Source organism: Pleurotus ostreatus (genome assembly GCF_014466165.1).
Source record: "Pleurotus ostreatus strain PC9 chromosome Unknown scaffold_10, whole genome shotgun sequence".
In the NCBI taxonomy this organism is placed as follows: domain Eukaryota; kingdom Fungi; phylum Basidiomycota; class Agaricomycetes; order Agaricales; family Pleurotaceae; genus Pleurotus; species Pleurotus ostreatus.
The window spans coordinates 792,201-817,339 of NW_023503165.1; the positions used below are offsets into that span (position 1 = coordinate 792,201).

Below are 25,139 nucleotides of genomic sequence, written 5' to 3' on the forward strand. Positions count from 1 at the left end.
AGCACTCAGTACGCAAGTTCCGCGAGTGCCATACCACCGCTATATGTTTGCCAGATTACTCACTTCACGATAACGAACTCCAACATATGCTAGAAGCACTCTCGCAGCCCAAGGAGCTCAGCGCTCTCACCGTTCCCAGAATCGGTATGCTAGCCGCATGCATTCTGGTTGCAATGGGCTCGGGGACAAATTATGTGGGTTATGAGACTGTCCTTCCTTCGGCAGACTCCTTACAAATCTTCCTGACAGGCGTTCTCTGGTAGGCACCGGTTGAACATTCCAACTCTCACTGGCGATAACTCTGACACATGCACTGTCCAGCTTACGCACCTCAACTGGGTGAACGACTGAAACTGACCCACACGCAACTGAACATTGTCGGCATCGCAGGGAACAGTACGTTGTCAATGCGTTATCTATAATGCATAACATATAATGATCTATCCGCTTTCAATCACAATCACAACCACAATTCACTCTTCGATTATACATTATATAAGTTGGTGTGTTCAGCAGCGCACCAGTTTGGGGGCGCTTCGCAGATCGCTATGGTCCTAAACCATTGTTTGCAACGGCTTTTGTGCTGTTGCTTGGCGGGTACTCTGGCATTCGCTATTCCTACCAAGCTGGTGCTATCCCAAGCGACTTTCCTTTATCGGGCTTGAGCTTCGCATTACTCGCGCTCTGCAACTTCATGACCGGGGTGGCGGGCACTGCGGGCATCATGGGCAGCGTCAATACCACCGCCAGAACATTTCCAGACCACGCGGTACGTACTAAATCATCACCTCCTAGCAATATGCGCCTCACTTACTAATGTCCTGATTGTGGCGACAGAGAGCATCGACAACTGGGCTAGTGCTCTCCGGGTTCGGACTGTCCGCATTCTTCTTCTCTACGGTCGCTGGCCTCTTTTCGCCTGGCGATACATCCTCGCTCCTGCTCCTGTTGACTGTAGGCACGGCCTTTCCCATGATCTTCGGGTTCTTCTTCGTTCATCCTATTCCCTGGAAGCCCAACAACCGTGGCACACTAGCTAACCGTAATCGCGAACCAGAGAACTTCGCATCCACCTCGAACACAATATACCATCACTGCACTGAGTATGATAGCTGCACACCTCTGCTGGGTGGCCAGGACGGAGCTATGGTGTGTAATTGCTACCAGGGGGCCGCAACGAGTGCTTCGCAGGCTTTTTCGGTTCACCCAGAGTCGACTCCGGACGCATTTCTGACTCCACAGACGGTGGGCTCAGAGGACCCGTTTTCCAACCTGTCTGCGGATGTTAGGAGGATGCTGGATAGAAGGAGGACTGCTGAAGGAAATGTGGGTTCTGACCTTGCCTCGCGGCCCTCGCAAAGCACGGGCGAGGCAAACATACATGGATGGGCGCTGTGGAAGACGTGCGACTTTTGGCTGTGTTTCTCGATCTTTGGATTATGTGAGTTGAGCTCCGAGAGTCATCCGCCTCCTTCTAACATTATTTTGCACGAAGTGACTGGCACTGGATTGATGTGTATGTGCCATAGCCGGACGTTGGTTTTGTATAAGTAGTTGACACCATTCTAGATATCAACAACGTAGGCACGATATCGCAGGCGCTCATCGCCCAAGCCAATCCGGACTACGACATTGCGTACGCCGCGCGCGTGCAGGCTAAGCAGGTGACAATCGTCAGCCTCATGAACTGTCTTGGTCGAATATGTTTTGGTACGCATGCCCCCCTCTATCCCTCCGTAGCGGTAACCACAACGCTCACATAACTGTCATTCAATATACAATTTCATGCGAATCAGGTTTTATATCAGACTTCACCAGACACCGACTGCACCGTCCTAGGTCGTACTGCTTCGTCGCAGCCTCTACGGCATTCCTCTTGGTGCAGGTTGTCCTCCAGCAGTCGATCACGGATGTAGAGTCGCTTTCTTGGGGCAGCGCAATGCTCGGCTTCGTGTATGGGGGTTCATTTTCGCTTCTGCCGACGCTGTGTATAGGATATTTCGGCTTAGGCGAGTTCCCCTTCGCCCGCTTTCGCGTCTCTCGCGGTTGGACTAAGTGTGCCTCTCGAAATATGTAGCCCACTTTTCAGAGAACTTCGGGTTCGCGACGCTCAGCCCGATCTTTACGGGATATCTCTTCTCAGTCGCCTTCGGGAAGACGCTCGATGTACACGAACTCTCCCCTACTCCGTCCCCATCGATCGACTTGCGTGAATCATCAAGACATCACCCGTTTCTCTCGCAGATCACGTCGAGTTTCGAGAGACATCGGTGCTTGGAGGGTAGTGCGTGTTACGCTGAGGCGTTCACTGTGACTATCCTTGCGTGTTCGGTGGCTCTGGCACTGAGTGTATGGATGAGCTGGAGAGATTGGCGGCGCATGGACGCGGAGGAGGTCGAGTATGCTGTTGATGTAGGGTATGATGGGGGGTATAGAGCGAGCTCGAAACCGGGGTCGTGTAGACGGACGGTGGAATCTGGGTAAGCCCGATGAGGTTCGGTTGTGACGATATCTAGAGGCGCGTGGTGGGTCGAGGCAGTCGAGAATTTGACATACGTGCGCGTTTCCCATTTATTATACTTTTTTTTTGGTGGAGGACTTGTAGCCATTTATTATACATGCTTTGTAGTGCTAAAGACATGGATTTCGGATCGTGATATTACATAGGTTTGGTATAAGATACAGATATGTATGTATGATCTAAAACATTTACGACGACCGTGGGTTGGGTGCGTGTCGTTAGGATCGTCACAAGAACACAAAGCTCGTCCTAGTGGGGACATCAGTATTCCTCGCAACCTCCGTCAAGTTCCTCCCTCCATCAACTCTCTGGAACACCGCAACGCCCTTCTCACCGATGGCCGCTCCAGCAATGAGGAACTCGTCGCTGCCCGCATCGACGGACCCCAGCGCCATCGAGCGAATCTGATCGAGTCCTGTGAAGACGTGATTGATCAAACGAAGTGGGCCCTGGGTCTGTGCTGAAGCCTCAGGCTGATCTTCTTGGCGTCTGGCGAACTGACAACCACCTCGGGCGAAGACACGTTTATGGAGCTTGTGCATGCGCTTCGCATGGCACGTACAGCCCGATGTTGATGTCGATGAAGCGTTGTCGGTTTCATTGTCGGTCTCGTTGATCGCACCAGCAGGGTTGATGAACTCGAAGATGGCGATGGCGTCGCCCCGTGGATCTGTTTCGTTGCCAATGTTGCGGTTGCTCGCGTAGATGATGGGATTCGGGAACTTCTCTGAAGGGGTAGAGATGAGTAGCTCCGCCGCCGCGAACGTGGCTCCAGCGGGCTGACCCGGCGGGACGATTGATACATTCGCGATGAGCGGAAGAGTCGTGCCGTTTGGCCCCTCGGGGATGCGCTGCGCGGTGAGCGTCGAGGTCTTCTCGTGAAGTGTGAAGAGGATGTTATCAAGGATCGCGATGTGCCGCGGGCCCGTGCCTACGTCGATGTCGATTTGGCCGCGCACTTCGAAGTTTCCTGGCGCGCCGGTGTTAGCGAGGCGCCAGATCTTGTCTGCGCCGAGATCGGGGACGAAGACTTCGCCGTTGAATTCGAGGGACATGTGGGGGTTGGAAGGCGCTCCGTCGGGGACGGGAAATGGGACAGCGGGCGAGTCTGTTTGGAAGCGCAGCGGGTCGCCGGGGACGGTGGCTACTAAGGAGCAATTGGGCGATCCGAACTATTATTGGATTCGGTAAGACACAGCACAATAACAACACGAAAGAGCAAACTCACGTTCATGGCAGTTACCTCGCCGGTGGAGAGTACGCCAGCGAAGGTAGGGCCATTGCCGCCAGACGTGACGGTATCAACGAGCGTCAGTCCGCCCTCCGAATCAACTTCGAAGGATTGGAGCGCGCCGACGGGCGAGTTCTCATTAACAGCACTAGATCATAAGCGATACTAGTCAATCTACTACTCTCTGAAGGAAAAGCAAAGGCGATATACAACTTACTAGAGAATGCTCGTGTTCTGGGGGTGCGACGCGATCCATGACGGATTGACGCCGGTCGTCGTGTTTCTCAGAAGTGTCAAAGTGCCGGCCTCTGAATCGAGCAAGTAGCTGACCACGAACGAGCTGAAGCCGCCTGCGAGGATGGTGAAATTGACCATGATGAAGGATATGGGGCGTGTTGCTCGTAATCCGGACGAGATCGTGTCTTATGTATACAAAACTTGAAGTGGCTAGTGGCACTGCCAGTGGCTAGTGGCACTGCCAGTGGCTAAAGACACAGAAAGAGGGAAAGAAAAAGGAAAGTGGAATAAGTCCTGGGGCTTCCTGGTGGCAGGGTGTCAATATATGATGGCCCGGTGAAGCCTGACAAACATTCGAAGTGGCTTTGTGTGAACGTTGTTTCGCGGCGACAACCATGGTCATTGTTTAGAGAACAAAAGGCGCTAAGAAGTCGCGGCTGCATCGTGGTTGGGATGCCATCTCTCCGAGAGGTGAAGCGTGATGGATTGTTGACGGTCTCACTGTGTAGATCACAAGCATGTTGGTGACCCGGACTGATTTCCTGTTACTTGGTGACAGATCTATATGTTTATAATTATAAACGAATGCGAGAATACTGGGGAAAAACCCAGGTCTTTCGCCAGACTTCGGCGCGGTACTGAAATAGCGGTGTCAGATTTACGTTCATTTTTTGACGATGCAATGCGACTTACAGTTATATACGGGGAGAGTTCAACCTGAAACCTCCGAATCCCTGTATCTCCTATCACGCCACGTGATCACGACCGACCGTGGAAAAAATATTACCCTCTACTCCTCATCGTTCTTGCAGAACAGAACATTTACACCCAGAATCCAGGCACTTTGCCTCAGTCCTTCCTTTATATTTCTACATGTCACTATGCTCGGTCACAAGCACTCCACCTCCGTAACTCAGAATCTCAAGGCTCACCTCGCAACCGCCTATAATGAACTTGGGAAGGAGCTGTCGTCGAATAAGATAAGAGTGGTCGGTAATTATACCCTCGGCAAGGTCATAGGCGAAGGTGAGTAGCCTAATATGTTACGCACGTAACCCCCTCATCATCTACTAGGTGCCTATGGCAAGGTTCGCCTCGGAACACACCGTCTAACCTCCACCCGCGTAGCGATCAAGCAGATTCCAAAAGCCATGTCCTCCTACCTGACCCGAGAAATCCATCACCACCGCCAGCTGCACCATCCGCACGTCACACAGATGTACGAAGTCATCGCAACTGAGGCAAACATCTGGATTGTCACCGAACTCTGTTGTGGAGGCGAACTCTTCGATTACCTCGCTGAGAAGGGCCGCCTATCAGAGGAGGAGACGAGAGTTATCTTCGGCCAGCTGTGTCTTGCTGTGGCGTACTTGCACGAGAAGGGGATCGTGCATCGGGATCTGAAGCTCGAGAATGTCTTGCTGGATGAGCGATGTCGGGTCAAGTTGGGCGACTTTGGATTCACGCGCGAGTTCGAGCGCGGGTCGCTGATGGAGACGTTCTGCGGCACAACTGGATATGCGTCGCCCGAAATGCTGCAGGGAAAGAAGTATCAAGGTCCGGAGGTCGACGTGTGGTCACTCGGGGTCATACTGTATTGTTTGCTGACAGGAACCCTTCCTTTTGACGACGATGACGAATCTGTAATGAAAAGCAAGATAATCAAAGGAGATTTCGAGGACCCAGTATGGCTCTCGCTGGGTGCGTACTGTCTTCCTATATGGCGACGTGTTTTTTTTACTTATTCAACACAGAATCTCGACAACTCTTCAAGGGAATTTTGGAACAGGATACATCGACACGTATGACAATACCACAAATCCTGGCCCATCCATGGTTCACGGTCAAGGAATTCGGATACGAACAGCCTGAGCAGCCACCCGACTTGTCGATCCACGTCCCGGAGTCCGTCCGTTCTTCTGAAGCTTCCACCGCCCAATCGGCAGCCTCTGATCACACTTACCACTCTGCATCCTCCGACTTTGAATTCTCTACTCCTACGACACCTGATGATATCTCTTCCAACGACCCGTTTATATACAAGGCCGATGACGGACAACAGCTCACTCACCGCGAGCGAAACCCCAGCGAAACTACCCTTCGCAAATTAAGCGAACATCAGGAGGATCTAAGCACGACTATTCATGACAAGCTGAGACACCCGGAGACCGTAGTAGAAGAGGAACAGGATGACGCCAGTAATCTCATGCGCAGGACGCCTTCGCCTATACCTGTGGCCGCATCCAATTCTGGCTCCGGGTCCAACTCGAAGGCACAGCCGCCTTCGTACCCTCTGCGCACACCTGCTCGTACCAAACGCCGCTCGGTGTCTTCTACTCTCTCTGACCCCGGCTCACCTACCGCTGAAAAGCTGCCCTCCCCCCTCCCGCTTCCCCAACCTCATGACATCAATTTCTCGTCCCTCCTCAGCACTCCAGCCCCCATCATCTTTTCCACTCCCCAAGAACGTGACCTACTAAATGGCATGAGCACACTGGGCTTCGACACCGCTCAAATAGTACATTCCGTCCTTTCCGATGCCTGTGACGCTGCTAGCGCTGTATGGTGGATGTTAATGAAGAAGGCAGAAAGGAAGGCGTTGGAAGGTGATACGCCAAATGCTTCTGGTGCTGCGAGCGGTGCTACTACGGACGCTACCCTTGGACCGAAGAAGCACCCTAGTGAGCATAGACGGAAGCGTAAAACAACGGTTGGAGTGCAGACTGACGAGGGGAGTCCTCGCAGCCTGGCCACGCTGAACCGCTCAGCCCCACAGTTGGCTTTCGTACCGCCCACTCCGACTCTGGCGCGGAATACCACCCCTCCATTACCCTCTACGCCTACCCGCTCTTCGATGCTCTCACCGTCGCCGAGTATCATTACGGGAGAGTCCTCACGTTCCCATCCCTCCACGCCGGCCAGTAGTCTGAAGGACAAGGAGAATTCAAAAGCCCGAAAGAATAGGTCTGGCAGTGTCAGTATTATGCAACGTGCTACCACGGCGCTGGAGGCTGCTGGGTTAGTGCGCAAGAAGTCTTCTGAGGGCGTTGGGAGGGATGACAAGGAGAAGGAGAAGGCTGTGAAGGAGACGGAGAAGCGACCTGGCAGCGGCGACGAACCACGGTCGTCGCAAGCTAGTTCTTCCAAGCTAACCAAGTCTCCTCCTCATAAGGTCTCCAGGGACAACCACCCTTCGACGCCTGAGCTGCGACATCCTCAACCTCAGATTGGCTCTCCTTGGGTGTTCGCTGGTAGCCCCTCTAGTAGACAAGATCTCGGCGCTCCAACACCTGCAAATTCACCAGGGGATATGAAGCCGGCGGAGTCTGGGAGCCAAGGAAAGGGGAACGCGCGTAATCGGGCTAGTATCTTGAGTACGTTCAGATTATGGTTCAACGAAGAGAGGAAAGGCAAGCGGAAAGAGGTCGTGAATCCGCCGAAGGCACCTAGTACGCCATATAGACAGACGCCTGCCCAAGGGAAGGCGCCGTCGTTTGGTACGGGTAAGCGCAGGCGGAGTGGGTCTGGCGGATACGCCGGTAGAAGTGGGCATCGTCCTCATCGTCCGTCCGTGTCCTCGCGTCGCTCCAGTAGCGTAAACTCTCGGAGATCGTCGGTAGCATCCATCCAGCCTATTCATTTAGACTCGCCGCAGATTCCAAATCGTCCCTCCTTGGGAAGCCACACGCCCAATTCGGAGAGAGGAGACCATTCGTCTCGTCCTTCGTCCATACGCAGCTTCACCATGCAACGCCACCGCAAGTCTCCGTCAGCGAGTTCGGCTGGGTCGATACACTATCGTGGTGCTTCACCGATGTCCAAGTATCATAGGAGAGCAGGCTCGGGAGGATCTTCGACCACCAGGGTCGTTCGTCAGATTCATTCAAACCGCCCTCCACATGTACGGTCTAACTCCACCACCTCTTCTATACATTCTCCTGCTTCGTCACGCCCAGCCTCTTGGTATGATCCCTCGGACGTCGACATGCCGCGGACGGCGTCACCAATGAAAGCGAGTTCACGGAGACTCCCCGAAGATGGTGGTTCTCGACGGTATGGATCCAGTACAAAGTTTATTGCTCAGAAACGGCAGGCACCTTTTATGAGTCCAGGCGCGTCTTACTCAGGTTCCATTGGGCGTTCTAGTTGGAAGAAATCTTGGGGGTTGGAACCTCCTGGTTGGCAGACAAGGACAACCCACATACCCGTTGAGGTGTTAACCATCTCTCCCACTCCTGACGGCTCGGGCTTCAGAGACGTTATCACTGGACGGCATTCACTTAACCTAGGCGACGAGAGTGATTGGGTTGACGAAGATGACGACTTACCGGCGTTTGCGGGCGGCCTAGGGCAGATGCCGACGTCTTTGGCAATGGCGAATTCCGCCTTTGCGCAGTCAATGGCTGAACCCGTGGTTACTCTATCTCCTGCGCCGAAAGGCCACAGGAACACCGGCAAGCGGAACAACAATCGCAATAATGCAGGCGGCCTACGGCCGAAGACTGGACACTCTCCCGTCGAAAGGGTGTCACCTATCCCCATGGACAATCAAATTGAGCCCAGAGGCGGCAGGAGGCAGCTTCCGGGGCGTGCTGGACCTTCTTTCCGTGGTAATGTTATTCAAGAAGTAGACGAAGACGAAGAGGAGGAAGAATGAATTTGTCGACATATTGCCTTAGTATGTGTTTTGATTCGCGATTAGAATGCTCTGGATGCTCTACAGCCGTTTCTTCGTTTTCACTGTCCCAAATATGATTTAACTTATTATTTGCCTTTATGGCTGACATCCAAGGATGCTTTTCTAGATACCCCCCTTTTATATCTCCTGCCTCTCCCTACTTTTACTCACGTGGATATGGACAAAGTTCAGTTCTCGGAATAGCCACAGATTCGGTACTATCAAATAGTGGACCATTCAGATGCCCCTCAACTACTGTACGCTCGTCTTCTCTGTTTGACTAATCGCAATGCATTACTAGTTTGTATCGTCCAAATTATGGTCGCTACCTCGGTCCGCCGTTTTGCGTTTACCCCCTTACTTCTCTCCTTCATCAACGATGGTCCTGGGATAAACGTAATAGTGAGTGAATAGTTCAATTTGAGTATGGGGAGTCCTGAGATGCGTGCTGCTGGCAACAGTGGGCGATCTCACCGGCTCTTTTGTCAGGCTCGGGACTGGGCGCTGAGTAACAACCATTGAAGGGGTTTCGGCAGGCTTAAACCCAAGGTGCCGAACTGATTTCTCAGTAAAGTACCGTTCTTGGTGGAACTGCCACTCCAGTGAACGTATGACAGAATTGTGATACGCGGCTGGAGGGCTGGTGTATTGTCGATCGTGGCAAAATGGCTTAATAGCTATTCGTCGGAGGCAGAGCGTAGGCAAAGGTTGCCCGCTATCATGCCCTTTCGTGACTTCCCCAGCCTCAATTCCACCTTTACTGCACCGCCGCTAGATGGCACAGTTTTTATCCCAGCCATCTACGACTTCCACTACAAGCACAATCCAGACCACCCTCTCTTCAAGTACGACAAAGAAGGGGTAATTTCCATCATCTCATGGAAGGTGGCCGTGGAGGCTATCTACAGGGCTGCGCGGATTTTGACCGCCCATGTACAAGTCTCCCCGCTTACAAGACCGGTCGTAGCCATTCTTGCAGTCATCGGTGAGTCCCAAATAGTTGATAGAATCAGCATCTTGATGATGAGCGCTCGCCTGGCAGACCAGCTAAGTTATTTCGCTCTGAGTGTCGGTATTATGAGGGCTGGATGCAAGGTGTTCCCCATTTCGCCTCGTAATTCCAACGCAGGGACAGCCGATATGATGGAGAAAATGGGAGTTCGCTATATGTTCGTGAGCAGTGACCAGGCCATGCAAGACCTTGCAGAACGCGCTTGTGAAAGGCTCGACCAGGAAGTAAAGTTACTTCCAATCCCGACCTTTCGTGAACTTTACGGGCACGCTAAGCATATCAGCTCTGAGCCCGTTCCACCGATAATAGAAACCGGTCCTGAAGACATCGCTATGATTTTGCACTCTTCTGGTACTGTTACTTGCTCTGCTATCGCTTTGATAATTTTGAACCGAGGCCTCTGCTTTCCTTTCTAGGATCGACATCCTTTCCGAAGCCAATCTCCCTCAGTAACCGTAATCTCCTACAATGGGGAATGCAACCTTGTAAGCACGCAGATCTCCTTCATTATGAGCTGCAATCTCACCCACCTCTCTTTAGACTATGGAGACATGGACATCTGTGGCAAAACGCTGTCAAACCATTCCCTTCCCTTCTTCCGTAAGTTTTTGATATGGCGCTAGGATGGCAAATCTGACTCTTTGGGTTGTCGATTGGTTGACGAACAGACGCGATGGGGGTTGTTTCACTTCAATGGGCGGTAAGTGCTACCCGGACAAATACACTCGCTGTGACCGATGACTCCAAAGACAATGACCGGAGTTATACTGTCGAATTTTGAGCCCTCTGAAACACCAATACTTTCTACTCCGGATCGGCTGTATTCAAGTGCTTTGGCGACGGGAAGTACTCTTATATTCTGTGTTCCCTCATTTGTTGAGGTAATTTGCCTGACCTCATGAAGCGAAAATCGCTGAACAATTTCAGGAATGGTCGCAAGACCCAGAGCGAATAGCCGAACTCCAGAAATTCGATGGTGTGGTTAGTGGATTGACTTCTGATTTCTACAGACTGATGCGACGAACGCTTTGATTAGATGTTCGGAGGTGCACCTTTACAGAAATCTGTGGGAGATAAACTGGTGGAGGCTGGCGTTAAGTTGTATCCATTCTACGGCGCGTCAGTATGCCTACCACTGCAACCCTCGACTATGAAATAACATTTATCTCAGCACTGAAATTGGCGGTACATCAAAATTTGTCCCGAGTGTGTGACTCTCCTTGACTTTGACTCGATTTACACACCCGGCTTACACATTTTAGGTCGCCCACCGGACGAAGGTTGGGAGTACTTTGAGGTCCCATAGATTCCATGCTCCGTGCAAACCCCTTCCCTAACTTCTACCCCTAGATATCAGACCATTGTAGCCCCTTTCTCGTTGAGCAAGCAGGCGAGAACCTTTTCAAGCTGGTGTTCTCGGTGTGTCCTTTACAACTTATGCTGATATGGTCGCTCATGCAACAGAAGGAATGTCATACCCATTCACTTGCTGTTTCCAATACCACTGCTGGCACTGGAAAAGGATACGACTCAAATGATCTAGTCATCCGTCACCCGTCCAATCCAAAATTGATGAAGATATATGGCAGGGCGGACGATCAACTCATGCATTCCACAGGGGAAAAGGTAAGTCATCGAAAGACATGTCTGAGGTGCATCAGTGCTGATTACACTTCTGAAAAGACAAACCCAGTGCCTATCGGTTGGTTCTATGAATACCCCGTCATTTGCTTACACGCTAAAAAAATGCAGAAACTTTGATTAATCGTAATCCAGCCGTTCACTGTGGGCTGGTATTTGGGCGGGGTCGCTTTCAAGCCGGAATATTGATCGAACCACACCCAAATTATGTCTTCGACCCAGAAGACTTGGAACAGCTAAATTCCTTCCGCGACATAGTTTGGCATGCCTTCACCCCTCATCGTTGGTAATTTGAAGCTGACTGATGACCAGGCCGACGATCGAAGAAGCCAACAAGATTGCGCCTTCTCACTCGAGGATATTTAAACAAGTATGTACTGTCTGAAATTATACAAGCATCGCGTACTTACGAGACCCAAAGATGGTTCTGGTGTCTAGCCCAGCGAAACCGTTTGAATTTACAGCTAAGGGGACGCCAAGGCGGCACATCATCATTGATGCCTATGCTAATGAAATTGGCGCGGCATACGATCAACTTGAAGAAGCTTCGGAAGAAGACATCCCTTTGCCCGATTTATCCAGTGGAGGAGACTGTTTAAGCTTCGTTCGAACGGTTGTTGCAAAGGTAATGAGGCGAACCCCTGCAGACGATGATGATATTTTCCAGAATGGATGCGATAGGTGTGGACCAGTGTCATGTTGTCACTCCTCGCACTAGAAAATTGACTATATATCCAGTTTGCAAGCTACATGGATCCGTAACTCTCTCTTGCGATCACTCAGTACAGTCGACAATGACACCATCAAGTCCATGCCGGTCAACTTCGTTTACCTACACCCCTCGATTCGACGTTTGGCGATATACATAACGAATTTGACGAATCACTCATCCGATTCTGAGGCTCAACGAACGGAAGACACTACATCGGAGATGGAAGCAATGGTCGAAAAATACTCCCGAGACTATCCAGCGCATAATCCCTCCCCCGAGTACGGCCACGGGGAAGCCGTACTTCTTACTGGAAGTACCGGGGCCTTGGGGTCTTATATTCTGGAACTCCTCCTACTCGACGATTCTGTGCGCAAGGTTTACGCGCTGAATAGGAAGGAGAGCAGTTCTTCTAGAACAGTTAAAGACCGACAGAAGGTTGCTTTCGTGGACAGGGGATTGAACATCAATTTGTTGGAATCCCAGAAGCTGATCTTCGTCGAAGGCGATGCAGGATCTATTCACAACTTGGACGCAGAATTGCTCAACATTATGCGGAAAGACATAACTTGTATCATGCACAATGGTTAGTGCGCACCCAGCTTCTTCTCGTGCCAATTCATTTATTCATCGTTCTATACAGCCTGGAGAGTAGATTTCAATGTAGCATTGTCGTCAATGGAGCCGTTGGTGGCCGGCACTCGTCGGCTGATCGACTTCGCACTTCAATCAGCCCGAGCAATGCCTCCAAGCATTCTCTTCGTCAGTTCCATTGGCGTTGCTAGGAGTAAGACGACCGAAACTCATGTGCTACTTGCATTGACTCTGACCTACGTATGATTGCCAGATTATCCACACGGAATAGCCCCGGAGGAGGCTCTCCTTGATCCAGCTTTTGCCATCGGCTCGGGCTACCCTGAATCAAAGTGGGTTGCTGAACGAGTCCTACATAAAGCTGCAGAAAGTACCCCGCTCAAGACAACGATCGTCCGGATTGGGCAGATGAGCGGGAGTTACGTTAACGGATGCTGGAACACGCATGAATGGGTGCCCAGCATCGTCAAATCAGGGATAACGTTAGGATGTTTGCCGGAGTCTGACGGGGTGAGTTGCCGACAATCGCGTCATGACGGGGTTTGACCATGGTTTAGGTTGTTTCGTGGATACCGGTCGACATCGCCGCCTCCGCGATCAAAGAAATGGCGCTGATCAACCCACCCATCACTGAAGCATCTGCGCGATACTTGCATATAGTTCACCCTTGTCCCATTCAGTGGAATGATATCATGACGATAATATCGCGCAAAATGGGTGTCCAGCTGCTTCCCTACGCCACTTGGTTGGGCCGCCTACAAGTATCCAGCGACACGTCAAATGCGGCAGATGAGAACACAAACCCTGCCTTGCGCCTCCTTGACTTCTATCAATCTGCGTTGGAAAAGCCTTTGTTAAGCGCAGATGCTGAAGCATTCGGATTTCCAAGGTTGGCGACGGTAGATGCAGTGCGAGTTGCACCTTCATTGAGGGTAATGGACCCATTGGACAACGGTAGCGGAGGAACATTGCGGGTATTGGGTGAAGCGGATATTGATGGCTGGCTAGCCTATTGGAAAGCCGTAGGGTTTATATGATCTATCCCTGTAGCAGGTCCTGGTTGACATCAGAAATTGTAAGTAGTTACATGTCAGTCAAGCCACACAGCATGGCTGCCTCCACGCATTCTATCACCCTCGGTATATGATTGAAAGTCCCGTTCGCCCGGCCACTCAGCAGCCACAGATATACCCTTCTTCCAACCACTCCATTCAATCACCCGAATTCCTGGTCCACCGCTTTCCACCGATTCGTCGTCGTCGGTGAGAAGGACCCACGCCTTCGTGTCCTCTCCCCCATCCGTCTCTCCATGAATAATTTCAATCGCGTTAGCTTTACCACCTGACGTGGGCGTCTCCCATCTTTCAGTGTCATCTTCAGCATCCTCACCGACGATCGCACCATCCTGATCAAGTCTGAACACAGTTAACCATCCTCTCGTTTCCGATGTTGCGCCACGGGTCGTGGCGAATAAGAACCCAGGAGATGGGTGTGACGGTGACGGTGGAGTAAAGCGAAGCGTATCCCCGCGGTAAAGGGATACATGCGGTCGCAAATCCTGAGGGATGATGGACCGAGATTGCGCAAGGGTGAGGTCCCCTGTATGTGAGATGTCGTAGACGTCGAGGAAATTCGCTGTTGGAGGCTTAGTTTATTTCCAGGCGGACATCAAACTCGAGGCGTACTATGTTCTGTGACCACGTAGAGCTTGGATCCGTTCGGGGATATGATAAGATGACGGGGTCCGTCATGCGGTCGAGGAGAGAGGGTAGTCCCTATATGATCCAGTCCGCCTGGCAGCGAGGAAGAGAGCCGATATCTCTCAATGGAATTGGTCCCTCTACGGGGTCATCAGAATGCGAGAATTCAGCCAGAATGCAATGAGACATACAGCACAGGGATGAAGGCAAATCCACGGTTAGAGATTTCTATCGCATGGGACCCATACCGCTGTCAAACAAATCAACACGCGTGTATGTCGATATAGGTTATGTAACCTGCCAGTGCAACACGGGTCTTATCAGCAGCGGCAAGCTCATCTTCTGGTACGAAGAGCAACTGTTGAGCTTTGGCACCAAAGCCTCGTGTAGAAGGTTCAACGATATGGACTTCCCCCGCAGGTCCGCCAGCCGAATAAATGTGCGTGTATGGCGGCGGTAAGGTTATGTAGGACGACGTTGCGGCTAACTCGCTGGCATGAGCACAACGCTAGGCTTCTGTCGCTTCGCAGATCTGTACATGTACTCACTGATCGGTACCATGTTTACAAGGTTAACAGTCCACTTGTCCCAAGTGTGTTCATTTTTGTCGATCGACCAGCTACTCAAGGACGGTGGTTGCGCCCAGGTGGTCGTGTACACGCGATCTCTCTGCGAATTGAGCGCGAGATACTGATGGGGCCCGAAAGCTGGAATAGTCTGAACATGAGATATTGTTCGGTTGAAGGGCGAAAAGGCCAGCAAGAACAACGATAGTGAACGGAAAGAACCCGCGATGATGTGATGCACGGGCGTTCGAGGCTCAGAGCGCGTCGTTGACTGAGTGTCCACAAAAAAATCCTCAGATAGTACGAGCTGACCGTCCATCTGGGTCGTCCAATATCCTAACGCCCAAGGCTGATACATAAAATTCATGACTCGTATTAGTCGAATTATAGAGACGCAAATACGATAACGTACCAAGATGACGGCAATATGTCCTGTTACTGGGGATACAAAATCACAGGAAGTGGGTCGCGTGTAAATGGGTGGGAAATCGAAGGTCAATGGCTCTAGAGTCCAGACGAACTGCACCGAATGCCTGATAATCTCTGTTGGCAAAGGGTACGTTCAGCAAATCGGTGGGGGTCAATGGTAACGAAATGGCACATGGCAGCACATGGCAGCTGGATCCTGAAGCTGGCTGCCTGATAAGTCACTAGGACAATTGCGGCTCCCCTAACAATCGGATCTTCTGATCCTGACCTGACCGTACGCGTCGGCCCCCCATATTCTCAGTTCTGGAAGATATAAGGTCCGGTGGGGTATATATATCCTGGACCCATGTTATTGCACTTCAGAATAGAGCTTCACAATGAAGTCGATACAGCTTCTTCTCGTCCTCGCCTCGGCACTCGTTTCTGCGCACAAAGAACCAAAGACCGCAGAGGAGTTAGAGGTCCAACGCGCTCTGCAAGTCGCCGCGTATCATTGCGCACCAGCCGTAGCCGAGTTTACTGCCGCGCGTAAACGGTCGTGGGCCCAGAAGGTGTTGGCGGGAAACCCATCTCTCCCCGGATACAACGAACTGTTCTTGGAGGGGACGTTCGCCGATTACGCACCAGGGGGAATCCGTGACCAAGCGATACAAGAAGCGAACGAGAAACTGCTTTCGTGCACGCCCGTGGAGGATACGAAGATCGAGAACAATACGTGTGTTCTCGGTGAGTGGCAGTTATAGGGCGGAGGAAGTGGCTGAACCACGATAACTAGCGCCTGAGACGACCGAAGGACCGTACTATCACATAGCCGGCCACCCAATCCGCCAAAACATCGCGGAATACCAGAACGGCCTTCTGACGGTCCGTTTCCCTAGTTGCTGTCACACTTGAGGATTCTGATTCCTTCGTCAGCTCCTCGATATCGGGGTAATCGACGTAGAGACATGCAAACCCCTGCCCAACGTCCTTGTGGACATCTGGCAAGCCAATGCCACAGGACACTATGCAGGGCATCCTTGGCCTCACCCGCATCTGAAGGATGAAAAACCGCAGGTCGGAGGGAAGCGTAGCGGGCTGCTGTCTGCATTCCCTCGCACGCTGCATGAAGAGACATGGCTACGAGGCGCATGGCCAACTGATAGGAACGGCGTTGCGCAATTTACCAGTAAGGGACTCGTCTATTAGTTGCATATGTACTGACCTATCTGTCTCAGCGATATTCCCGGGGTATTACACTGGGCGAGCCGTCCACATCCACACCAAGGTGTTCCCGAAGTGGGAGCCTCTGCCCAACGGAACGTTTTTGCCAGGCAATCTCGCACACACCGGTCAATTCTTCTTCGAAGACGACCTCGAGGTGGAAGTCGATAAGGTACGTTATCCCCCTTCACCTTCCGCTCATATTACATGTTAAATTCTTCCAGATGTTCCCGTACACCACAAACCCAATCCGGGACACATACGGACGAACGCGCAACTGGCGTGATTCGCTGAACGTATTTGGGGAGGCTGAAGGGCCAGAGGGCAAGTACGATCCTGTATTCAAGACACATTTTCTTGGTGGTGTGATCAACCAAGGTATCATGGCATATATCACGATGGTGCGTTTGCTTTACAGAACTTTGGACACGGCACTATAATGGTGTTCCTTAGGGAATAAACGCAAGTGCGGACTACCCCAATTACTGGAGACCTTAGATCCTTGAATTCAATGCCAACTCTGTATATCCTACCACGCATAACAATCCACTGTATTTCCTTGTATCAAACGCTTCTACTTCTACTGAACCTTGGACTTTTTCTTCTTGACTAGTACTACTGTCTGAGGAACTATACTCCAATGATGGACCCAGAAGATACGTATGCCAAATAGAAAGCTTAGGATAATGCAACAAGCAGCTTTCGCGCTCAACGGACTGAAAAACTTGCTCGTCTCGAGATCCGTAAAATCCAACAAGGTGTGTAAGCCCTCTGATCCAAGAAACGCCGGATGTCCCGTCAAGACGTCGTAGATGACCGCAATCAAGGCACCGCCCCAAACGTCCAATGTGTCCAAGCTCCCCACGAACCACCCCTTCAAGCCAGGTACTGGAGTTCCTCGTAAGAACGCTGGCGGGGATAGAGACCAGGTGTCGGACCAGACGTTTAACATCGAAGCGGTTTGGCCGCCGCCTGACGAGGCCACGGCTCCGAGTATACAATGCGTCAGAGGCGAGCCAGCGAGCAGAGGGTTGATCGACGCGGAAAACGCGGAAATGGGGGACAGCATAGCGACTGTCGATGCTATAGAGTTGACCCTTAAAGCTGCGTCGAGGGGAAAGAGAAGGGTGTCGAGGATACGTGGGTTGAGGGCCTACCAGGCATACGGAATCCAGATGATAAATATTGATTTTGGGGGCATGGGGGTGGCTTACCGACGGGAATTGTTGGAAAAAGGCTGTGAGGAAGAAGTGAACGGTGAGGTAATTGATGTATGGTTGCATCGAATAGAGCTGTGGTGGTGGTAGGGATAGCAGGATGTGGGATATGACGGACCCTCCCCATGCCTAGAGATACGATCCAAATTTCGGTGTGAGCATCGCACGAGGATTACGGCCGTTTCGATACAACAACGCATACCATGATTAGATACCCAACTACGTAGGTCCCCCATGAATGCGGGCGCTGATTCCTTTGCGCATTGACTTGGAACGCTATTGAAACTCTACAAATGGACTTCAGAGCGTACTCTCCGCATCGACTAGCTTTTCGTGTACCTTGCCGCATGCAGAGTTGATCCATATACAAACGGAAAATACGAAGGCGACACGACGGAGGTTGTCAACGAGTGAAAAGCATGCGCGACGTAGAAAAGAAGCATCGTTCAGAAGACCAGGGGGGTCAAGGGGAAAGAGTGCTGAGTGTTGTCGTCGCTGAGAAATGTCGCTGAAAACAATGCAACTTACGCCCAGTGGCTCCGACTTTCTGTGTGTTTCCGGATCTTGGTAAGTTGGGCTGCCGGGCAATGTGGTCGGGCACCAAGTTCGTGAATGTGTAAGCGGAGTTCCGATATGACATTTCAGATCGGTTTAAGGGATGTTGTTCCCTTTCTCTCAACTACTACCTTCCTCTCTTGGATTTGTGGTCAACCAACGCGTTTTAACACTCGTAGTTACCTGCCGCTATCCGTTTGTTGCTGCCTGCTAATCACGTTGCTGCGGTTTCTCTGTGTGCTTGCTCCTAGAGTTCTCGCTAGACATGTCATCTACTCAGATTCCATGCAACGCTCAGAAACTTATTTCAAAGACATATATATGTTGTAGTTGCTCCTTGTCTGAATTGCTAAGACAAGCCATCACGATGAGATCAGGGGCCCGCAAGGAGCTATCTTCATACTCATATATCTTACCCACAGGGTATAGAACTAATTGAGTATTGGTATGTACAAGTGTGTGGTAGTAGTGTGGTAAAGAATAAGCCCTTGTGCCAAACATATGTTAATAGGAGTTCAGGGGATACTCCTATCGGTTAGTGAGAGTCTCCAGTTGCCCGGCCATTGAACCGAGATGTTAGTCCCTACAGAATTCAGGATTTGTGTCGAATCAATAACCCTGAGTGTGGAAACCCGGAGACAGAGATCTGTTGGGCCTCCCGCATGAATCCGAATTTGAAGAAGGTAACCGATGCCGTCGCGCCTCAGGGTCCCCCTCTCACCTGGTCCCACCCAAAATCATTACTACACTAGTTTAGAATCTTTCTTGCGTGAACTCGCCTGCAACGCGGATCATGGCAATGTAGGGGCCGGCGAAAGTGATCAACTGACAACCCTCATTTTCGAAATCGAACCCATGTGGGCATACGATCGTCTATCGATACTACCAAGTTGAAATCTTGCCGGCTCCCAACAGTAGCAATATTGGGAATGCGAACATCAAGGCTGGTCCCAGGTCGTTATCCACCAGCGGGGACCTCACCCATTGCTGACGCCATTCGGGTCCGTCGTGGCGCGAGAGGATTGACGCCCTTGGATGGCACTCTGTTGCACGTACCATCCGTTGCGGAAGGCTGGAATTCGCTTTTGGGTGCAGTTCGAAGCAGAGGAAAGCTGCCGGGAGATGTCAGAGAGTTAATGGTGAGTAGCCTCTCTTATCGAAGAATCCCTCAGCACTACAACGCATTGCTGTCAGATTCTACGCGTCGCGGTATGGAACCGCGCTGCTTTCGAGTGGATACAGCATGAGCCCGTTGGACGATTAGCTGGCCTTACTACGCAGCAATTGCAAGTAATTCGAGATACAGAAGGCCTCCTCAAACAACCCCTCGCCGATCTCCTCAAACCGTTGCACCTTGCGGCCCTATCCTTCGCTGATAGCTCGACACGAGATGTTAAGGTACCGCCGACCGTATCCAAGAAGTTGATGCAGGAATTGCGTCAATTGGTTGTAGAGGGTGATGGCTTCGACCAGGACAACATTGACGCAGCGGTGCAAGACTTATATGTGGAGGCTTCCGCTGTTGTCGCAACTTACAACATGGTTTCGAGATTCCTTGTGGCAACGGACGTAGCAGGTTTGTCGGATGAGCCTCTGCCTTGGCCTGCAGACAAGCAAGAGGTTCGCATCCTTTCTACTCGATAGCAACATCCGGTCCAACGCTGATTACTGATGCAACATCTTAACAGCACCAAATCCCCATCGCGGATGCCCCGGATTCCAAGCTCCATGTCGTCACGCATACCACCAATCCGGATGCGCCATGGATCATTCTCTCCAACTCCCTCATAACGGATCACTCCATGTGGAACGAGTACTTGCCATACCTTCTAGGGCCCCGGCGAGAGCACAACACATTCAATGTCATTACCTTTGATCAGCGCGGACACGGAGCGTCGGACCTGCCTCCCCCTCCATCCTCGAGCACGCCATCGTCGACATCTCCCATAGGTCCCATCCCGCGCTGCGTCACAATCGCCCGCCTCGCTCATGACATTGCCCACATCCTCGACGCACTAAGTATTTCGAAGGTCCACGCAGCGATTGGCGTATCTCAGGGCGGGGCCGCCGTACTCGCTTTTGGAGCGCTATATCCCCAGAAAGTGGGTAAGATCATTGCCTGCGACACCGGACCTCGAACTGCTCCAGGGAACAAGGATGCCTGGGACGAGCGAATTGCACTGGCCAAAAAGGACGGCATGACCGCGCTTGGAGCAGTAACATCGACCAGATGGTTTCCCATACCCCCTGAATGGCAATCAGACCCGACGCCATCTAACAGGTTGTTGTACAAACAATGGGCGCGCGATCGCGCTATCGCCATGATCAAGAAGACGCCTCTGACTGGGTTCGAGGCTGGGGCGCAGGCGTTACAAGACTACGACCTCATCGCACCCCCAGAAGATCCTACGAATGAGAATTATATTGGCAAGTCGATAAAGGAGTGTACGGTCCCGACATTGCTGGTGGCTGGCAGCTTAGATGGAGGGGGCAAGGTTCCTCAGGGGATGAAGGAGCTCGCGGATAGTTGGCCTGCTGCGCAGTTTGTCGAAGTAGAAGGCGCCGGACATTTGCCGATGGTAGATGCAGCTGCGGCATTTTGGCATGTCACCGGGGGCTTTTTGTGACACTACAATTTCACTTCCGTGTAAAGTATCGTCTATATTTCGTGAACAGACCTAGTCGTCGGACAGTTGAAGGTACTAAACACCTTTCACTAGGAATATTGGGCAAGTCGATGACATTATAATTACATTGCATGCGACTATTTAGAGACATAATTGGCGCAAAGCGTGGTGTACAAAAATTACAGCAGAGAGGATGGGAGGGAGCGTGGGTGTAGCATCAGTCTAGCTGGCTACTGGATCACAATCGAGAACAAACAGTGATATCGGCTTCGAAATCTCTCAGTGTGTGTGTCTCGGCGCAACTCGATGACACTCTCACCTAAACTATGCAACGGTGTTTGCAATCCCTCCGACAGTTCCTAACAGGTTCGCAACAAGCGGTCCGACGGGCTGGGGAAGGCCAGCTGCAATTCCAGTCACAGGCTGGAGGAGGTTGTTGACGAGGGGCAGTATGCCACCCACCAAGGGTAGTGCTGGTAGCTGGGGTTGTGGCACTGGCGCGGCGACCGAGAATGCCGCGAAGAGAAGTACTGAAATGTACAACTTCATCCTTCTAGGAATGGAGTTTATTAGTTCGTAGTCTGGGCTTAATAGATCATGGCACCTACCTAGTGGGGCGGGGGAGATAGAAGTTGGGGCGAGTCGGGGCGAGGGCAGCGCTCTGCAATTACCTCTCCGTGAGCTGTTCCAAGAAACCGAGACACTCGGGGCTCTTACCAGGGTTCCAAGAGGACGGAAGTGTAGGAGATCCGCAGCGCATACCATACAGCCTTTTATTCTACTGAATTGCTAGGGCCAGTGACATGGCACTGGAATGTTTTCGAATTACATTTCTCGTGTCTCCGCACCGGTGGCGACTCTTGATGGTTCCACAAGGATATAGCAACGTAGAACTCGGTGCCTCCCTTGGACAACTTTAATGCTATACCACGTATCGGACGCAACACCACATGGATCCACAATTGGTAGGACGCCGGCTGGACAGGTTGATTGCATGATCACTGGCTGAAAGACTCCATAACATCTTTCAGGCAACGTTCCGTCGTCCTTAGGGAGAACTGAGGTCTGCAGCCACAGTCAAACCGAATGGGTCCTGTGTGCCTGATGTGTAGTCCTAGTGTATATTCAGAAAGGGAGATGGAGAGTCAGAAACTTTGAGTCCATTGCCGCGAGCACCGAGGCTTGAAATTGAAAGCTTCAACGCACTAAGCGCCTTTCCACCCCTAATGAAAGCTCCTATTGGACTCGATAATATTGTTGGAACGGCGTCCTTGTAGAAGCGCGACTCAATGGCAAGCACATTTGAGTAAGTGATTAATTGAATATATTGAAAACGAGATACATAAGACGATAGAAAACGACAGAGTATCGTACAGTCAAGAACACGAAGAAAGAACAACGAAACATATGATCAAAGGCTAGCAATGTACAATAGGCGGGGGTATAGAAGGCGAAACCAAAAGCTTCATTTGTAGATCTAAAGTTAAACAGAAGTCGAATCTGGAGTGGGAACGCCCAAATTATCTGTTCGTTCGAGAATTGATTATTGTAAAAAATGCAAGAGTTCAATGACACTTACGTGGGGCAAGGTTAGTTCAAGCTATTCAAGAGCGGCCCTGCAATTGATCCAACGACGGGCAAGTTGTTGACGACTCCGCCCACCGTTGTGACAACGTTTCCGGCAAGGTCCCCAACATTGCCGATAGTGCCAGTCACCGTATTTCCTAGGTTGGTCACCGTGCCAGTAACGCCACCCAGGAGGTTCGTCAGGAGGTTCGTGATGGTACCGACCAGGTCGTTGAGCAGGGGTTCGGGTGCTGGTGATGGAACAGGAGTTGATGCGGCGGTGGATGCAAGGGCAATAAGAACTGCAGCAGAGAAGCCTTTCATGGTTCTGGATAGGTCGCAGATTTAGTCCATAAATGGGGAGACGGAGAACCCGTCCAACGTACATGAATTAAGATGAAAGTGTTATAGTAAAATCAAAAGAGTGTGTGGTGGCGAAATGATGGGTCAACCTATCGAACGCAAAACATTGAGCAACTGGTGACGTCCATAGGAACCATTCACTTACCAAGGATGCACCGGAAAGCAACTGTGTGTATTGATAGTGATGCGGGAATGGACCGGATATTTATTCAGTTTCAATGGAGCACTGACACACTCTCGAGCATGTCGACGTTGGGCGGCCGGAATGGCAAATCCGGGCACAGGTAACATTGAATGGTGAGTACCGCATTGCTCCCCGAGCAACCGAGTTGCCTATTCCATAAACGGAATCAGTCCCTGCGGATCCCTATCTTCGCGCTGTCAAGCAGCCAATACACCCGATGGATGCAACCGACGCTGCGCTCAATCTCGTAGTCGACAGCAACTCTATTTGAATATATAGTGGTGCACGTTGAGACTTTAGGACAGAAACTTCAGTTAATTTAGAATTAAGTACGGTGAAACGACGTAGTAAATATCGGCCTACTAGGTATTGGTATTCCTTGCTGCGCGACCATGTAATCTCGTATTCGAAGGCGCGACAGGCGGATTGCTTGACATTTTGCATGCCCTGTTCCGTCGGGTGAAGCGGGTAGCCACCAAACATAGGTCACCGCCCATTCGAAAGGCTCTTGACAACCTGTTCAGGGATATGCCCCCTTTCCGAAATCGTATATACAGAACCGCTAGAAAGAGGGCATCGTCCGAGAGAGATGAAAACTCTCCTCAGGCCCGATTTAATCAACATAACTACGACAAGCCCAGATGATGAACATTGACAGCGGACCCACTGGGAATGGATTCGTTATTGCCGTTATTCACTGGCTGAGCAACGAGAAACTGACAGTGATGGTTAATCCTAAACGTGGCAGGGGATTAGCAAGGAAATTGGTAAGAATATGAGGGTCGCGGGACATCGGGATTGGGGCCGTAAAACTGAACACTTGGGCTCAAGTACAGAAGTCCTTATTGATAGACATTGAGACTCGATATGTTACAAATCTGACTGGTGACTTGCCATGATATTTTTACAGAGTACAAAACAGGAGATACAGCGTTGCTGTGGTGATACAATGATACTAGTACAGTGGTCATCGACATGTCTAGCACGCGACGCAACCCCAAAATGTGCAACAAAAGGGACCAAGAAAGATGACGAACGAAGGTATGCAACCGTTATACAGGGAAAGTCCCAGTTGAGGGTATAATACAACAATATTGTGGTGGTACACAGCATGGGGGGTAACTTGTAGTACAAATGATCAGAAATGCAAAACGGTAGCAACCGTAATTCACGCTAAACCGCGTTAAATGACTGGGCGGAAGCCGTTTTGGGTTTTCGCAGATGATGACGATGCGCCGATGTCGATTGGCGCAGGGGCTGATTTAGTACTAGCTTTGGAGGGGACGCCTGGGCGACGGCACCCGCCGAAAATGCTTGAGCATCCAAACGCAGGGTTGGGTGTAGGCATTGCGGAGACGAAGGATGCAGCGAAGAGAGAGGCGAAGACGAAAACGATGGACTTCATAATCTGTAGTATGTGCTGTCAGTTGTTGAATTGATCACGAATTAGTGGAAATTTGACTCACGACTGGATTGTTTCTGAGGTTTATCTGAGAAAGGAACGTGAGATCGTGATCGGATCGAACTGTGTTACCGATTAATCTATCATGTAGAGCTAGGAGAGTAGAAGACACTCACAAAAGAGACTGGATCGTTGGTGGTTGCTGAGGAACAAAGGGACAGTGGCTCTTTATACAAGTCGACCGCTTCCAAGCATACCACAAAGACGTTACCATGCATAGCGTTCAGCCACCAGCGAGGGCTCGCAATGAGTGAGCTGTCTGTAGTACGTAGACATTCCTCTCGCAACACCATACCAGGCACTTGATGCGTCGTACACGCGAGTTTCCAAACGTGGATCTGTGCTTAAGCAGAGGGAATGGTTAACAACATCAATACAACCTGCCATATCAGGAATATCGAGCCGATCAGGCACAGTCTAACCTAAGCGCTCGAAATCATCGCTCTGCGCCGTTCTCATGTTCTCAACGCCTGCCTGCTACTAGGGGGAGGTTATTATGTATTATATGTGTAAAATTCAGGTTAAACTTCTGCAATATACTGCTAATTATGCCCCCATGAAATACTAACGATCTAAAGCGCTTGTCATATTGATTACCACGGATCCTACCTTTACGCATTATATCAGTACAATATATATCTTTT

At 51.0% G+C, this 25,139-nt stretch overlaps 10 protein-coding genes across 10 annotated transcripts; 5 read left to right on the forward strand and 5 right to left on the reverse strand.

Annotated features, from left to right (window-relative positions):
* Positions 1-86: 86 nt before the first annotated feature.
* PC9H_002016 (uncharacterized protein) lies at positions 87-2,484 on the forward strand (the record flags this gene model as incomplete). Its single annotated transcript, XM_036771659.1, has 9 exons — positions 87-194; positions 250-259; positions 322-396; positions 501-769; positions 838-1,441; positions 1,496-1,516; positions 1,570-1,710; positions 1,797-2,009; positions 2,078-2,484. The coding sequence occupies 9 exons, from the start codon at positions 87-89 to the stop codon at positions 2,482-2,484; spliced, it is 1,848 nt and encodes a 615-aa protein (XP_036626280.1).
* Positions 2,485-2,748: 264 nt separating this feature from the next.
* On the reverse strand, positions 2,749-4,127 carry PC9H_002017 (uncharacterized protein; the record flags this gene model as incomplete). The annotated part of the gene is made up of 4 exons (XM_036771660.1): positions 2,749-2,981; positions 3,144-3,693; positions 3,750-3,900; positions 3,970-4,127. The coding sequence occupies 4 exons, from the start codon at positions 4,125-4,127 to the stop codon at positions 2,749-2,751; spliced, it is 1,092 nt and encodes a 363-aa protein (XP_036626281.1).
* Positions 4,128-4,870: 743 nt separating this feature from the next.
* On the forward strand, positions 4,871-8,646 carry PC9H_002018 (uncharacterized protein; the record flags this gene model as incomplete). The annotated part of the gene is made up of 3 exons (XM_036771661.1): positions 4,871-5,015; positions 5,217-5,690; positions 5,744-8,646. 3 exons carry the CDS (start codon positions 4,871-4,873, stop codon positions 8,644-8,646), a joined length of 3,522 nt encoding a protein of 1,173 aa, XP_036626282.1.
* A 2,470-nt stretch (positions 8,647-11,116) lies between these two features.
* On the forward strand, positions 11,117-13,660 carry PC9H_002019 (uncharacterized protein; the record flags this gene model as incomplete). Its single annotated transcript, XM_036771662.1, has 9 exons — positions 11,117-11,305; positions 11,363-11,401; positions 11,456-11,472; positions 11,633-11,690; positions 11,742-12,001; positions 12,059-12,615; positions 12,673-12,816; positions 12,877-13,133; positions 13,181-13,660. 9 exons carry the CDS (start codon positions 11,117-11,119, stop codon positions 13,658-13,660), a joined length of 2,001 nt encoding a protein of 666 aa, XP_036626283.1.
* Positions 13,661-13,713: 53 nt separating this feature from the next.
* On the reverse strand, positions 13,714-15,208 carry PC9H_002020 (uncharacterized protein; the record flags this gene model as incomplete). Its single annotated transcript, XM_036771663.1, has 5 exons — positions 13,714-14,258; positions 14,309-14,463; positions 14,515-14,573; positions 14,634-14,806; positions 14,872-15,208. The coding sequence occupies 5 exons, from the start codon at positions 15,206-15,208 to the stop codon at positions 13,714-13,716; spliced, it is 1,269 nt and encodes a 422-aa protein (XP_036626284.1).
* Positions 15,209-15,695: 487 nt separating this feature from the next.
* PC9H_002021 (uncharacterized protein) lies at positions 15,696-17,019 on the forward strand (the record flags this gene model as incomplete). Its single annotated transcript, XM_036771664.1, has 6 exons — positions 15,696-16,044; positions 16,094-16,182; positions 16,234-16,486; positions 16,536-16,693; positions 16,746-16,922; positions 16,975-17,019. 6 exons carry the CDS (start codon positions 15,696-15,698, stop codon positions 17,017-17,019), a joined length of 1,071 nt encoding a protein of 356 aa, XP_036626285.1.
* An 82-nt stretch (positions 17,020-17,101) lies between these two features.
* Positions 17,102-17,943, reverse strand: PC9H_002022 (uncharacterized protein; the record flags this gene model as incomplete). Its single annotated transcript, XM_036771665.1, has 3 exons — positions 17,102-17,674; positions 17,736-17,867; positions 17,941-17,943. 3 exons carry the CDS (start codon positions 17,941-17,943, stop codon positions 17,102-17,104), a joined length of 708 nt encoding a protein of 235 aa, XP_036626286.1.
* Positions 17,944-19,222: 1,279 nt separating this feature from the next.
* PC9H_002023 (uncharacterized protein) lies at positions 19,223-20,920 on the forward strand (the record flags this gene model as incomplete). Its single annotated transcript, XM_036771666.1, has 3 exons — positions 19,223-19,432; positions 19,488-19,913; positions 19,982-20,920. The coding sequence occupies 3 exons, from the start codon at positions 19,223-19,225 to the stop codon at positions 20,918-20,920; spliced, it is 1,575 nt and encodes a 524-aa protein (XP_036626287.1).
* A 324-nt stretch (positions 20,921-21,244) lies between these two features.
* On the reverse strand, positions 21,245-21,685 carry PC9H_002024 (uncharacterized protein; the record flags this gene model as incomplete). Its single annotated transcript, XM_036771667.1, has 3 exons — positions 21,245-21,473; positions 21,529-21,581; positions 21,638-21,685. 3 exons carry the CDS (start codon positions 21,683-21,685, stop codon positions 21,245-21,247), a joined length of 330 nt encoding a protein of 109 aa, XP_036626288.1.
* Positions 21,686-22,510: 825 nt separating this feature from the next.
* PC9H_002025 (uncharacterized protein) lies at positions 22,511-22,810 on the reverse strand (the record flags this gene model as incomplete). The annotated part of the gene is made up of 1 exon (XM_036771668.1): positions 22,511-22,810. The coding sequence occupies one exon, from the start codon at positions 22,808-22,810 to the stop codon at positions 22,511-22,513; it is 300 nt and encodes a 99-aa protein (XP_036626289.1).
* Between the last annotated feature and the right edge of the window lie 2,329 nt (positions 22,811-25,139).